The sequence below is a fragment of the Nelusetta ayraudi genome, unplaced genomic scaffold, assembly GCF_046127955.1.
Source record: "Nelusetta ayraudi isolate G7.1 ecotype Tasmania unplaced genomic scaffold, CSIRO-AGI_Nayr_v1 ptg000060l, whole genome shotgun sequence".
Lineage (NCBI taxonomy): Eukaryota > Metazoa > Chordata > Actinopteri > Tetraodontiformes > Monacanthidae > Nelusetta > Nelusetta ayraudi.
This window is the reverse complement of record NW_027466110.1, coordinates 7,977,661-7,992,552: the sequence shown is the minus strand read 5'-3', so window position 1 is coordinate 7,992,552 and position 14,892 is coordinate 7,977,661. Positions and strand designations below refer to the sequence as shown.

The 14,892-nt window shown below is 47.1% G+C and overlaps 1 protein-coding gene across 1 annotated transcript; it reads right to left on the bottom strand.

Moving 5' to 3' along the window:
- Positions 1-3,523: 3,523 nt before the first annotated feature.
- cdk5r2b (cyclin dependent kinase 5, regulatory subunit 2b (p39)) lies at positions 3,524-6,741 on the bottom strand. Its single transcript, XM_076040183.1, has one exon. The coding sequence runs from the start codon at positions 6,436-6,438 to the stop codon at positions 5,557-5,559; it is 882 nt and encodes a 293-aa protein (XP_075896298.1). The 5' UTR covers positions 6,439-6,741; the 3' UTR covers positions 3,524-5,556.
- Between the last annotated feature and the right edge of the window lie 8,151 nt (positions 6,742-14,892).

The following is a 14,892-nucleotide window of genomic DNA, read 5'->3' as shown; positions in this document are numbered from 1 at the left end:
AGCTAACGCCTCGCTGCTGTCGTGTTCATGTGTCAATTTAGAAAATGGTGCCGAAATTAGAATCCATGCTGGGATTTGGGATGTTACATAACCAAATGGATGAATAATCATGCAAATTCCTGTGGCGTGGTGGGAAAACAAAAGGGTGAGAAACCAACAATCAGCGGGCGTGTAGGTGTCTGGTGAACGAAGGAATTAGCACGGCCTTCTTTGCATATTGTGTAACAAGTGAGATTCAAACATATAAAAAAGTGTCAAATAAACACAGAATGCACGTAGTTCTATTGTGTAACATGGTTTGCAACAAGACACGGCGATGACTCACGATGACTCACTCATCTATCCATCCATCTATCTATCTATCTATCTATCTATCTATCTATCTATCCATCCATCTATCTATCTATCTATCTATCTATCTATCTATCTATCTCCCTATATATATATATATATGTATTATATATATATATGTACATATGCATATATATTTAAATACATATTTCTTCTCAGCTGTGTCGAGCTCCACTGTCGTGTGTTAATGACCAAGTGGCTCTTAATGCAGCTCCTGGCTGGAGTAATCTAGTTAAAGAGATTAAACAGGTTGGTTATGTAGCCACAGGACTGCAAAATAGACATAAGCCCCCATGGTGTGTTTACTCCCTTGGTCTACATTTGTCTTTTTTCCATTCAGGTGAAGTGCTCGGGGGAGAATCCTTCTTTGGGGGAGACACTGGAGACGACGCATGTATGAACTTTGACAATTATTACCTCCACAACAGACACGGACACTGTGTCAGTCCTGCAGCAAGACGTGCTGGGAGTCTTTCATAAGACATCTGACATCTCACAAAGAGGGAGAAATTGCATACCGAGCAAAAGTTTCTTCGGGAAGTTGCAGAGTATTATGTAATAAGAAACTCTGGTATCATGAGCAGGATGTCATCAGAGAATTGAGTCTTTCTTCATTCCCCCTTTGATTGGCCGAGGGATTTAATGTGGCTAGATTAATTTATGCAGCTTACTGCATTTCGGTGCTGAAGAACGTGTCAGAGGAGGACATGAAATCCAGCATCGTGCACAAGATGAGATGAAATCTGAGCGGTGGCCATATGTTTCATTTGGAAAGAAGAGAACTCCTGATGTCTTTCCAGTCAGCCATTTATTTGCCTCTTTTCTCTCTTTTTTGATTTTCTGATTAATGTGATATGTTTAGGGTGGAAAATCAATTGGGAGAGCCTCTTTGACGGATGACAAGCAGGATTTAATGTGAAAGATGAGAGCGCAGCGGCTTTTACCAGCAAAACCCAAAGTGTCTTGTGACACATTTTGACAGGAGGACATTTTAGGTGAATTATTTTACAGAGTTACGTAACAGTAAACAACAGTCAATGTACAAAGAGGGCAGGGTTAGGGTCTGACCATAGCCACGCTCTTGAATGTTTTTGTACACAAATGGGAACACTGGCTATGTTCTATTTAAAAAAGCAACTACCTTGATATTGGATGAAATTCACACACAGCATTAGCATGTCATCACCAGCAGATTGTGTTCTTGTTTTAAAGTTGCTTTATAGTTGTTGTTTTGGTATGGCAACATTTGACTTAGTTCTTAGTTCTTGTGTTGATTGAAGTTCTGTTTTTTCGGAATTGAACAGAACAAAATGTTTTGCTTCATCTCTGTTTCATAACCGCTGGTAAGATCAGAAATACGACAACAAAAAAAGAAAAAGCACCACGCAGAACAAAAGCAGACGTCTCACAAAAAAAGATTGCGCATCCGGACGGAGTGGGGACGTGCTGCACAAACAGACCCCTCGGAAGGCGCAGAGTGTTGTCTAATGCACACAGCGGCGCGCTCCAACGTGGTTGTTGTGCAGCAGTCCGGCCCACGCACAGCTCACTTTGTGCGGCTCTCATTCACTTACCTTCCCCCGTTACTATAGAGACACAGCAGAGAAGAATGCTGAGAGCCGGGGCTGGTAGACAGAAATGCTAGGAGACCCGAGCTGAATCTTAATAACACAGAGACGTCTCGCAGCAATACACTGGCAGGCCGTTACATAACGCTGCTGCAGGATTCTGCCACGTCAAAGTCAACCTGTGCAAACTCTGAGGGAAAGGCGGAAAGACCTCCAGACATCTGTTGCCCCCTTTGTTTCCTAGGTGCCTACTTGACAAGCTGATTTTCTGCCCGCAAATTCAGGCAAATTATGGCCTCTTATGATAAAGAGGCAATGGAAATTCAAATAGATGAGTGCATCGTTTTGATTGTCCCCACATTAGTGAGACAAAATATAGAAAGCGGCTTTTGTCCTTGATGCTATTCCCACCAGGCTGACGTGAGGCAGCGTTTGAAGGAGGGAGACCAGCCACTCCCCCAAAACCTTTTTTTCATTCTCTGCCTCTTCCCCACTTCCTCTGCACTGTTCCCTTTCTGTCAGGCTTTTTTGTGTGCTTCTTCATCCTTTCTTCCGAAAATAGGCATCGAATATCCCCATAAGACACACACACACACACACACACACACACACACACGCACACACACACACACAAGTGCGCACATGCACACACCCGCGCGTGCACCAGTGCACACACAAACACACGGGGTGCCACAGACAGTTCTGAGACTGCAGCAGATTCTAGCCAATCACATGAAGCGAGCCTCCAGCTCATGTGGCTTATTCATAAAAAAAAGAAAAAGCGAAAGAGGAAAACCCTTATCAATGCAGCTCCTCTCTCACAGGCTGCACATTATCACTGCGTCCCTCGCTCACAAAAAAAAAAAAAACTTATATGGAACCTCACGTTCCTACCATGAATATGGAAAAAAAAAAAATATTTTGTACAAAGAATTTTTACCAGTGATGTCGTTCTACTGTCAACAGACGACGACGTAAAATTTGCCTTCATTTCCTTCACTGTTGACGTTGCCCTTTGCTTTGCGGTGCTCCAGTTTCACGACGCAGCCCTGATTAAAACACCCAGGACACGCAGACAGGGTGCCTGAAATATCCTGTGTATGTGCCACTTTGCTGTGCCGCACCTCAGCGTGCCACAAAAAGTTTATCAGAGGCACTAGAAAAATATTCTTTGAGGTGTCTGTTGGGTCAGAGGAGCCCTTTGTTTCCCCAGAGGCTGTATGTTTCAGTTGACAGACCACAAAAAAAGAAAGAAAAAAAGTCAAAGTTTAGTCTGCTGAGAATAAAATCGGGTGTCACGCTCACCAATGAACTCTCATGAGCCCCGTGTCAACGGGCCGCATCGTTCCAGTAAGCATATTTGTTATGGATTTATTTCTGTTGCGTAACCATGTCCCAAGGGTTCCCATACAAATCAAAGGCTTAGTGAGCGGTGTGAGTAGATAAGAGGCTGTCCAAGTTAATTACCGCTTCGGCACAACCGCAAGATTTGCACAAGCAAGCCACGCACGCTTGCATATGAGGACGGTTATTACTTAGGTTTGGCTCGAGATCAAGTGCTGCATGGGAAGAGGAGAAGAAGAAAAGAGACAAGAGCAAAGGGATTCTACACAAATTTGGATTTATTTCATCACCATAAACAACTACTACTATGTCGAGAGAGTGTATGCAGCTGTGGCACGGCACCACTGACAACACACATCTAAATATCACTTTCCATAGCAGACGTACAGGAGAAATTGAACTGTACAAAAGGTCTAAATCATACAGCATCACCGGAGAGGGAGACCTTTGCTTCTCCCATTTTTTTTTTCTCCCCCACAAATGTAAATGACCAACAGTCCAGTGGCTAAAAGTAAACACTGGTACGTGACTGCCATGTTATACCACTGTGCAAAACATCAAGATTTGTTCTCAGCTGTGCAAAATAGCAGCGCAACATTCCACCCGACGGCTTGACAACGCAACGTCACAAATTCACTTTGCCGAGGAGCGTAACACCGAGCAAAGAAAAGAACAGAAGAGAAGAAAAGAAAAGAAAAGAAAAGAAAAGAAAAGAAAAGAAAAGAAGAGCTGCTGGCTGGTGTGTTCTAATCACTTTGAGCTTATAAAAACTGCGACGCCTCGTGCAAACAGTTATAGCTTCCATCCCTTTCGGTTTGGAGAAAAACGTATACGTTGAAGGAGCCGACGTCCAGGCGTCGAAGGCTCTGAAAGCGTATTTAACCTCGGCAACATTTACAGAGCACGATTTAAGACGTTTACCCTTGTTTTCTGTTTCTCAGCTCGCCGCCTCCAAAAACAGGCAGAGACACACAAAAGAGCAAATTCCAAATGCAGGATATGTACATGTAAACCGCAGAATCTTTTCATTTTTTTGTAGGCCAATAGTACAGAATAGTTGGCACATAAAAGCTTTATAAACAATCTCTTTATACATTCCATTCAGTCTGTCGTTAACGTCGGCCGATGCAGTCGCTCAGAAAGCAATCGTGTTGTTGCTCCTGCTGCATTGGGCTCACTTAGTGCAGTCTATACATTCTATAGGCGGATCGACTCTCCCTTGGCCCCGTGCCCTGATTCTCATCTCGAGCCAGCTCACACCTTTGTCCCTACATGCAATCAGGCTGGAAGGAACAAATGCAAACAAAATCAAAATAAATAAAAAGCAATGGAAATGAAAAGTGGCTCATGTGATGAGAATCAGTGCTTTAACACAAACACACACACACATGTACGCAAAAAGAGGACGGATCATATTTGCAGAGATGTCTTTTCCCGCAGCATCCCAGCAATCTACAGATAGGAAACACCCCCCACCCCCACCCCCCACATCTACCTTCCCCTCTGAGGGAAACAAACACGCCTCTCACCCTATCTGTTGCACGTCTCGGGCAGCTTAACGGAGCAGGGGTTTAAAGCGGCGATACGCTGTCCACCTCTACTTACGAGGCTTAAGCCTCGCAGGTATATTCTAGGCCGACTGCGCTCCCCTTAAGCCTCCCATGGCCCTGCTGGAGGCGGGGAGGGGGCTGGAAATAGCTGGGATCCAGGGAACAGGAGCAGAGATGGAGGCTCAGGTCAGCACCTCGGACAGCTCCACCTCTCCACTCCTCCGCAGGATACCTATTTCTGGCCACGTCATCGCCCTCAATTAGAGCCAGTGGGCTAATGGAGAATGGACGAAGGCTGAAAAACAACGTTTGAGTCATCGATGGTTGGAGTCGTGGTTGAAATGAGAAAAGGAAAAAGACTGAACGCACAAGCCTGCATTGTTTTCTTCTTAAATAGAAATAAATACATCGCTGCAGCGGTTTGGTTGTGCCGTTAGAACAAACATGATTTGTACCACGCAGCTTGTCCTCGCTGTCCTCGTGCCACAAAGGAGGTTGGGGGGACAAGACAAAAGGGGACAATAAACCTTTGACATGCATATTCTTTTTTTCATGAATTCTTCTACTACGCTGGAGCCTAAACTGGTAACATCATTGGGGAGATATTCAGCCCCAGACGTGGGATGTGTCCCTCAACGTCCACAATCACCCCCGCGTGTGACTTTGCTCAACATTGCCTCCTTCATTATTATTTTTTCTCTCTTTAAAAATTAAAAGTTGAAGCAACGCTGCCCGGTCAAATCTCAGCGGTCCAGGTTCGATTCGGCGCTGTCCCGCTGGTTTTTCAGCTCCTGGAAGACCTCGGTGAAGAAGTGCGGGTCCGCGTTGAGCTGCAGCATTTTGTCACTCATCCTATTGATGATCCGCAGCGACGTCTCCCAGAAAACGTCCTTGTTGGCGTCGATCATGAAGGGCTTGAGCGGGTAGGAGATCTCGTTGCCCATGTAGCTGTAGGAGAGGTAGAGACACGTCTGGAAGGTGCCCTGCAGCTCGGCCACGCTGTCGATGCTCTCCGCCACCGTGTCCTGGCACAGCAGGTAGACGAAGACCACGTTGGCCGGCGTGATGAAGCCCTGGTCCTGCCAGCCCTGCAGCAACAGCGTCCGGTCGATGTTGCGGAACCACAGGATCACCTCGCCGCTGTTGAGCTCCTTCAGCTTGAAGCACCTGCGGCACATGAAGTCACCCAGGCAGCGCAGCAGCTCCCCGGTGGAAGCCTGGATGACGATCCGCCTGGGGGACACCAGGGACAGGCTGCTCGGCTGCTTCTGGACCGAGCCGAGCCGCGCCTTCTGGCCGGCCGGCTCGCCGTTGTGCGTACCGGGCACCGTGGGCACCGGCACCGGGATGGGCACTTTGGGCTTCCTCTCCTCCGTCTGGTGCGTCTTCCTGATGTTCTCGCTGTTGAGCTGCGCCACCTGGCCGGACGGCACCGCCAGCACGTTCGGCGTGACTTTCTTGGCGCTCTTCTTGGCCGAGCTGGCCACCAGCTTCTTCCACGACAGCGACACGAACATGGAGTGCTTCTTCAGGCTCTTGTCCGTCTTGGCGGCGTCCACCGCCGCCTCCGCGTCCATGATGGATGCCTTCTTAGACGCCGGCGATATGGAGAGGACGGTGCCCATGTCTGCGCAGGAGAGGAGCCGCGGTGCTGAGGATGCTGCAAACGTGGACGCGGTCGGTGCAGTGCGTGATGAAGAGGCGGTGGGGGAAGCAGTCACGACGACGATTGGAGCCCCATTGACGCGTTAAATGACTCCGCGGGGTTCGCTTCAGGGAGGAGGAGAGCTGCTGTCTGTATTCCAGCCGGTGGGTCGAGCAGCGTTCGGCGCCTCAGCAGGGAGACGCTGCGACACAATCCTGTGGCTGCAGCCGAAGCGCAGATTAAGTCGCCCCGCATGCGTCAGTCGTGGGAATGAACGGAGCAGCCGTAGCACGTCGTGACCGACAGGCCAGGCAGCCAATCAGAGAGGCGATCAATGACCCAATCACTCCGATAAGTGTCGTTGGCGTTGGTGGGTGGGAGGCAATTTTTGTGTGGTGCAATTTTAGGTCTGTGCAGCTCTGCACTGATTGCTGAGCAACGTCTCATAAAACAACACAGTCTCACAATCACAACAATCACAATGAAATCACCGGCAATCATCTTTCCCACCCATCAAAAGGTTATGACATGTGTAATAGAATAGAATAGAAAGCAATAGAAATGTTTCAACAATACAATCATGTTGAATCATGTTGCCCAAAACAAATTAGACACAAACTGTGATATACATAGAGCAGAAGATCATAGACTGATGAGTCTTGGTTCATGAACTCAATGGAAAAATATATATAAAAAAAAACAGCTACATGGGATCTGATTTTACAGTTTGAGTGCGACAAGGGGAGAAGCGTTAAGGTACGTCGCCTCCTGCTGAAAATGATGCTTTGTTGGACCTCCTCCATGTTTGCCAAAGGACAAGACCAAAAGGTGGCCTCAGAGGGCAGGATGGCTGCTGGGTCGTTGCCGCTCATATTTTATCAAATTAAAAATAATGTCACTAAAAATAGTTGTTTATGCAATCCCAATACACTGGGGAGTGGATGCAGATTTCATGCAACAGCACTTTTCAGTTGCCCTGTTTATGAATGGAGCCATTCAAGAAACTTGCCTTTACGTCTGTGATCTCACACAGTAGGTCACAATGCAATGCGTGTCTCAGGGAAGTGCATAAGTGATCCAATTAAGGCGTCAGACCGGGCTCATCTCCAGTGGGTTACATGACAAGGGCCAAGAATGGAAACAGGCACAAATAGCTCTCAAAGACAGTCAAGTCTTGGAAATGGCTTTGGCTATTCAAAGGAACTGCATAAGACTGTGAAATAAATAACTGCAGCCCTGTTTTAAATACACACACACACACACACACACACACACACACACACACACACCTTAATGTTAGATTCATACTGAGACAAAACTCAATGATGTACCAAACGTTGCAAACTAGAGTGAAAATGAGGCTGAACTGTTGATTCAACACCTAATACCTGGCAAGGATCAAAAGAGACTCTTTAATCACAAATTGAACAGGATGTGGTGGGAGGATAATCTCTCTGTATTAGACATTAAGCACCAGACTTCGCTGCATTGCAACCAGACTGCAGGCTGACTGATAGGTGCTTTGATATCAAGGCAAAGTAATGGCAGATTTCCTGACTTAGACTGCTCCTTTGTTGTGTGTCATATAATTTAGCAAGTAATGAATCATAATCAAGTCATGAAATAAACCATAGTTACATCAACTGGAACCATCTCAAATTACCTCCAGGTAAGCTGATAGTCAGCCACCAACTTTTAGCTAGTATTGCTGGTGGTAGCCCACAAATCAGGGCAGACAGGAAGTTAAAGGGTTGGTGGGGACAGAAAATGTTTCGAACTTTCATTCTATTAGAAGTGTTCAGGTTGCCCCCCAGTGGCACTTAAGCGTAACAGCAGGCTTTCCAACTCTTGTTTGTTTTTTTTACACGCATTTTGGTAAATTTTAAAAACAATATTGTTCTTTTCTATTCTATTATTCGTTTAGCAACATAATTAGAATTGTATATTATTCAGTGTTAAAACTAAACACAATTCTGTTCTTACTGAAAAGGAAGACAACGAGTATTTTTTTTATTTTTATTTTTTTAAATGCAACATCTGATCACGACTTTTGCAAACTGATTTCCAAGTCGTCCAGTGGAGGGCGGTCACATCGCTCTCACACATGTATCCCACATCGGTCACATATATATGATTTTTTTTTTTTTTTTTTTTTTTGTCATCAAAAACAAGCTGGTGATGGTCGCCGTCTTTCAGCACGCGTCCTCTCTCATCCTAACATTTAATTAGCTCGGGTGAAACTGTGGGGAGACAGATATCACTGCAGGGTGACAGACGAGAAGAGGAGTGAAGCTCTCCCAGACCTCAGTCTAATATTGTCCGTACTGACAGCTGGGCCCAGGTCTGCCAGAGAGCCGGAGGGAGTCAGCAGGGAGACAGGTGGCGCTGGACACCACTCAACATCAACATACCGCAGACATTTCGAGTATTTAAATCGTTTGTTGCACGTTGCCTTACAAAATAAATCGCAAAAATGAATCGAGCACAATCACAATGCATTAAAAAAATATATATAAAGTGTCATAGCATAATTAGCCAGAATCTACTTTGAACAAAATATTTATTTCTAAGGCGGTGGAGGGGCATTTTCAGGTTTAGGCCCTTAGCAATAGTGCCTGATAGCACCACCCCTGTGTTTACTCCCCCAAGTGGAAAAATCCAATTGTGTCATAGCACTGTGCCACCGTGTGTGACTATTAAACCAGAGAGCCACAACATGGAGCTCCAGCAGGATTAAAACTAAAACTAACTAACTTTTTAAAAACAGTCTGCATCCATCTTTTTGAAGACATCAGTCTGTCTGTGTGTGTGTGTGTGTGTGTGTGTGTGTGTGGATCAAACAGCGAGGGATAGGGTGTCGTGCCTTATCGCAGCCGTGTCTGTCAGAGTGGCAGAGGTGGATTAGCGCGGCTGACACAGGCAGGTGAGGACAGAGTCCAATCTGCCCAGAAGCAGGTGGGATCATCCAGACGCACACAGACAGACAGACAGAGAGACAGAGGGACAGACAAGCAGGTGGGTCACTGTGACATGTGAAAGGGTTGCTTCTCCTCCTCGTCTGCAGCTGCTCGCTTCACTGATGAGATATTCACATATTTTCCCATCCTGCGACCTGCAGGGGAGAGGGTGGGGGAGGGCATTATTGCTGCTGGATGTTGGTCAGAAACAAACAGGTCGAGCGATGGCAAGTTTGGAAGATTCGGCTTCACCTCTTACAAATTCCACAACAATCATTCAATGTGATTGGACTGAAATTTTCAAATACAAAAGCTGGAATTTTAAGCTTTATCTTTTTAGGAACTTTAATGTGGGGGGTAGGGGTGGTGGTGGTGGTGTGGGGGGGGGGGTTCAACAGCGAGGTATGTTAAAGCATCATTAAACAGAGGAAGATCAAAATGACATTAGATCTTATTATTAATTTGGCTTTTTCCCCATTTAGATTATTTGTTTGTTTTTTTGCTTTAACTAAGTTACTATTTTTTTCCTACTCAAAAAGAAACCTTTGGGTTAACATTGCAACAAACTCCAACCAATTCAATATTCAGGTTTAGTGCGACTATCAGATGCAGCATAATAGGCGGGGCACACACACGCGCGCGCGCACACACACACACACGCGTTACATGTGTCTCAACACATGTAACGACATGAAAGCAGCATCCGGTGTTAAAGCTCCACCTGCTGCTTCCTGTTGAATTATGTAACAAAAGACAAAAGAGAGACAGAGAGATATCAAAACAAGGATTAAATGCAGCATTAATGCAATCAAACACAGCCAGTGATCAAAGGCTGTGATCTCCCTTGCAAACAGACACGCGCGCACCCACACACACACACACACACACACACACGCACACACACACGTAACGAGTGGTTGCCAGTTCTTCTCTACACGTGGACGCAGACCGCAGTTCTGACCTCGACTGTTGCAGTTCACTGCTATAATAAGAACAAGGGGTGGTGATGATGATGATGATGATGATGATGATGAGCTTTGATGCTCTTATCTGACAAAGGCAAGCAAGGATGACACACATGGAAGATAAACACTTGGATGCAAAAAAAAAAAATCATATTTTTCTGTACAGCTGTACTGTTGCAAACCTAATTTAAAAAAAATAAAATAATTTTTACTTCTCATCCTGGAGAAAAAATTGCAATGACCTGACAGTACTACAATTGGAGTCATATGTCAACTCTTCAGGTTTCATGACTCAATTCATTCAAAATTCTGGACATATTTTAAAAGTGTCAACAGACTCAGAGAATTTCATTCAGGGTTTAAGTCTTTTTAAGACAGGCTCAGGGTCTATGGCGGTGAGACGTGTGGGTGGAAGCATTGAGCAGTACCGGTGTTAACCACTATGCAGCGCTCTTGTCTGGCCAGAAGAAGCCCTACAGTGAGTGGATTCATGCTGCAAGGCGCTGCAGCCACTCACACTGAGCAAAGAAAATGAGTGAGCAAAGTTCCAGATGTGAGAATTCAGTTCAAATGAAAACATTATGAACCGGTCAAATTATGTTGAACAGATTGTGTTCACAGGTCTGCCAGTGATTAGACAGACACACAAAAGATTTTAAAAATGATTATAATGTGTGTCTTACAGGGCTTCCTGTGACTGGTCAGACTTGCAGTTCCCCTCCTCTGCTTCCTGTCTTGTCCCATTTATCTCATGATCCGTCGCTGATCACTGCCTCCTCGACGCTTCTTTCCACCAATAGATCCCCAAGCAGGAAAAACCCCTCTCGGCACACACACACCTCATTTCCCTCTGCTTCTAATGGGGGCCAGCGAAGATGCAAAGGTTCACACGCAAGTTTGAATCTGCTCCGCGGTCGGGGAGGAGTGCGGCGCTGTTTGCACAGTGGGGAGATTCCTGCTCCGTGGGACCAGAGTGTCGAGGCTTTGATGCTCACTGGGAGCTACTGAAAGGCAGCAGGAGGACGACGGAGAGTCTGCCAGAGAGGGAGAGAGAGAGGGAGAGAGAGGGAGATAGAGAGGCTTGCAGGGAGACAGAGATTGAAGCGATGATGACCTTATAGAGTGACCTCGGATTGCTGCTCTTGGAAGGTCCACCAAATATGGGTAGCAGATGTTTCAAGATGTTTTTTTGTCTTTGGGTTTAGCCTACCCACGGGGCAGAGGACGCGTAATCTCTCCTGCTTTCCTCAAACGTCTGCACAGAATACAGACGGAGGGGAGCTGTTTTCCGCACGCAGGCGCAAAATGTGAGAACGGCAACGGATGAAATTAATACGGAGAATGTTTGAAGTCACGGGCTTAAGCGCTCCGTCAGTCTAATAACTACCACATCGCTCCTCTAGAGGCAACAGCGAGTAAAACCGCAGGGCGCTGCCCCGCTGTCCGATCGATGGTTGTCGTTCTAGTTTGCTGCTTGAGCTGGAAAACCATTAGCGCCTCGGTGGAATGCTAAACGGGGACGGAGGCAGAGCTCCTGCGATAACATCCACTCCGAGTGCAGCCACACACGGCTTCCCCGCGAGCCTCAACGCAAACAAGAGCCTCCTCGGCCTCCCCGCAGCCTCCGGCTGTTGTGTTTTCTCCGAGCCAGAGATCAGGGGGCAGGGTTCTGGTTCTGAGGCTGCAGGCCAGCTGGCTGATTCTTTTCTATCAACCGCTCGCAATCTCATTTCCCCTCCCTCCCTCCCTCACCCCTCTTTTGTCTCTCCATCCAATGTACACATCAGAGGGAAAAATGTAGAGATAAACAGACACACACACACACAGACTCTCTTCAGTCACAAGACGAAATCCTCTGACGGTTGCGATGAAAAACGATAGTGCGGCTCATCAAACGGTCAAAATGCTCTCCTTGGTGATTGTAATAAGTGTGCGGGTGTCACCTGACGCCGCACGTCCTCTGCCAAGAGAGTCCTTGAGGATGAGGATGAGCTCGCTTGTCCCTCCAGCACGACTCAAGAGGCCGGATCTCAAGAGGCGCTCACTGCTCACGGGATCCAGTCGGCCTCAAGGTGCCCCAGTCCATCCAACCCTGCAATCAAAGTGACCACGTGATCATGGAAGAGGCCTGATGAGCCCACACACCCTGTGGACACAAATCACCCATGATTTGGTTTTCGCTTCCATTCCATGCAGTACTCTTTCCCAACAGCAGGGGGCGGCATTGCACCCCAAACGTCCTCTCTATCGCTGCCCTTTTTTTCTCCCTCTCTCCCTCTCTCTTTCCCCCCCTCACAAGTCCTGGAACACATGACACGGAGTCCTTCATTCTCCCATGTGGATTGCCAGCGTCCTCACCCAGGGCTGAGGAGTCATCCAAGGAAAGCAAACCGAGGCAACCCAGCGGCTCTATTACTGGACTGCGGCTTTCGCTACGCCCACAGCATCTCTTCCACAGGTGCTGGGAATATGTGGGGAGCCGCGTTCATTAGTTTGATTATACACGCATATAGTTTTTATTCGGAGGGGAACTGTTGATTGGTTTTTCACAACATGGGATATAAGTCCAGATTTTTTTTTAATGAGGATTTCCCAATACTTATGTGCACTTGTATGGGAAAATATAGCCTGCTAAATTTTTTCCCCCTTCTCAGCCACTCTGCCCTGCAAGAGACCCTGAGTTAAAAGTATAAAATAAAAAGGTCAATGAGACTTCAAATCATTTATATGCCATATTAAAATCAAAGTATGTTATAAAATTAAATCTGAGAAGCTCATTGAACTACAGCCACGTCACCGGCGCCCAATTATAATAGAGTTATATCTGCAGACAACAGAGACAATCCTGGGAGGCAGATCACACGGCCATGGTGACGGCGAGGGCGTCCGAGAGGAGCGCCTCAACCCCACCGAGGGCCTCCAACCCCGGGCTGCTATCGACCCACATCAGACCCCCGACCTCCACCTTGATGTGGTCGGGGAGGACACGACTGGGGCCGAGCGGGGGCCCAAAGTGATCAGTCGCACAGTCACATCTGAAAACCATTTTCCCTGCAATTAAAGACAGACAGAGAGAGGGAGAGAGAGAGAGAGAGAGAGAGAGAGAGAGAGAGAGAGAGAGAGAGAGAGAGAGAGACTGACTATCAGGAGCAAACATCAGCCGTTTCCACGGCATCCAAACACTCGCATGTGTGCATGCGTGAGCGGTACCACCCTGCCACACACACACACACACACACACACACACACATACACACACACACACACACACCGTTAAGGGTGATAGAGTATTTCCAAATGGTGTTTACTTACAAAGAAAACCACATGCCACCAAAAAGTGAGAGACATTAAGACCAACAGACTCCAGCAATAACCAATCATCTCAGCCCTGCCCCAATTATCTGAGAGACCACGGAGACAACAGTGTGTGTGTGTGTGTGTGTGTGTGTGTGTGTGTGTGTGTGTGTGTGTGTGTGTGTGTGGATCTCAGCTAGCAGCTTTTATTTTTTTCACCCCACACCTGAACCAACTGGACCAGGGTGCCGTCTCAGATTCCTCTGTGTCAGACTGTTTTGCAACACGTGTGTTGTGTTGCTGCTGCTGCTGCTGCTGCCGCTGCCGCTGCTGCTGCTGCCGCCGCTGCTGCTCCTCCGTCTGGATGCTCAACATCAAACAGGACAAAAGCAGCCGGCCGAATGGAGCTGATTGCTATCACAAAATGTAATCAAACCAATTCAACTGACTGTAACAGCGGCACAAAACTCACTTCTCTCTCACACACACACACACAAAGACACACACATCCTCCCCGACGTGAAATCCAGAAGGAGCAGAAGAAGAAGAAGAAGAAGTAGAAGAAAAAAGAGGCCACAGACTTCCACTCCTCTCTCCGGCCTCAGATCACTGGCCATGATGTTCTTGCCATGCACGTCCTTGGCCCGGGATGGACGGCGCAGTCGCCGAGCGCCGCTCTTTGCTGTGGTATCGGCGGTCGGTCATTTGTACAAAACGCCTTTCCAAGGAGAACCTGTCAGTGAAGTTGCTATCCGGCAGAGCCAAACGCTGCAGCTTCCCATAACCCTGCGCTTTCATTGGCTGGCGAGGCCCAGAGGTGACCCTCGGCAGCAGCCGGGGCCTTTTCTGGATCCAGTTTGCTGTTGTGAATGAGGCATGAATGTGATAATATCAGAGCTTGTACGAGGCTGCTTATCACGCTCCTCTCTGGGGTTTTTTTGGGGCTCGAGCTGCCCTGTGTTCTCCCATCGTCTTTGCCTCAGCGGTTCCCCCTATAATTGGATATCTGTACAGGCAGACAGATCAAAAGAAAAAGAAGTAAGAAAGTGCATGTGGGAAAAGGATGATCCAAACAAATGGTTTGAACTATCAGAGCTGTTTTGATTGGGTCACCACTTCGTGTGTGTGTGTGTGTGTGTGTTGGAGGGGTTAAAAAATATATATTTGTAGGGAAAATATCGGGCCTTTATTTTGCAGGACACACAATTTAATCAAGTA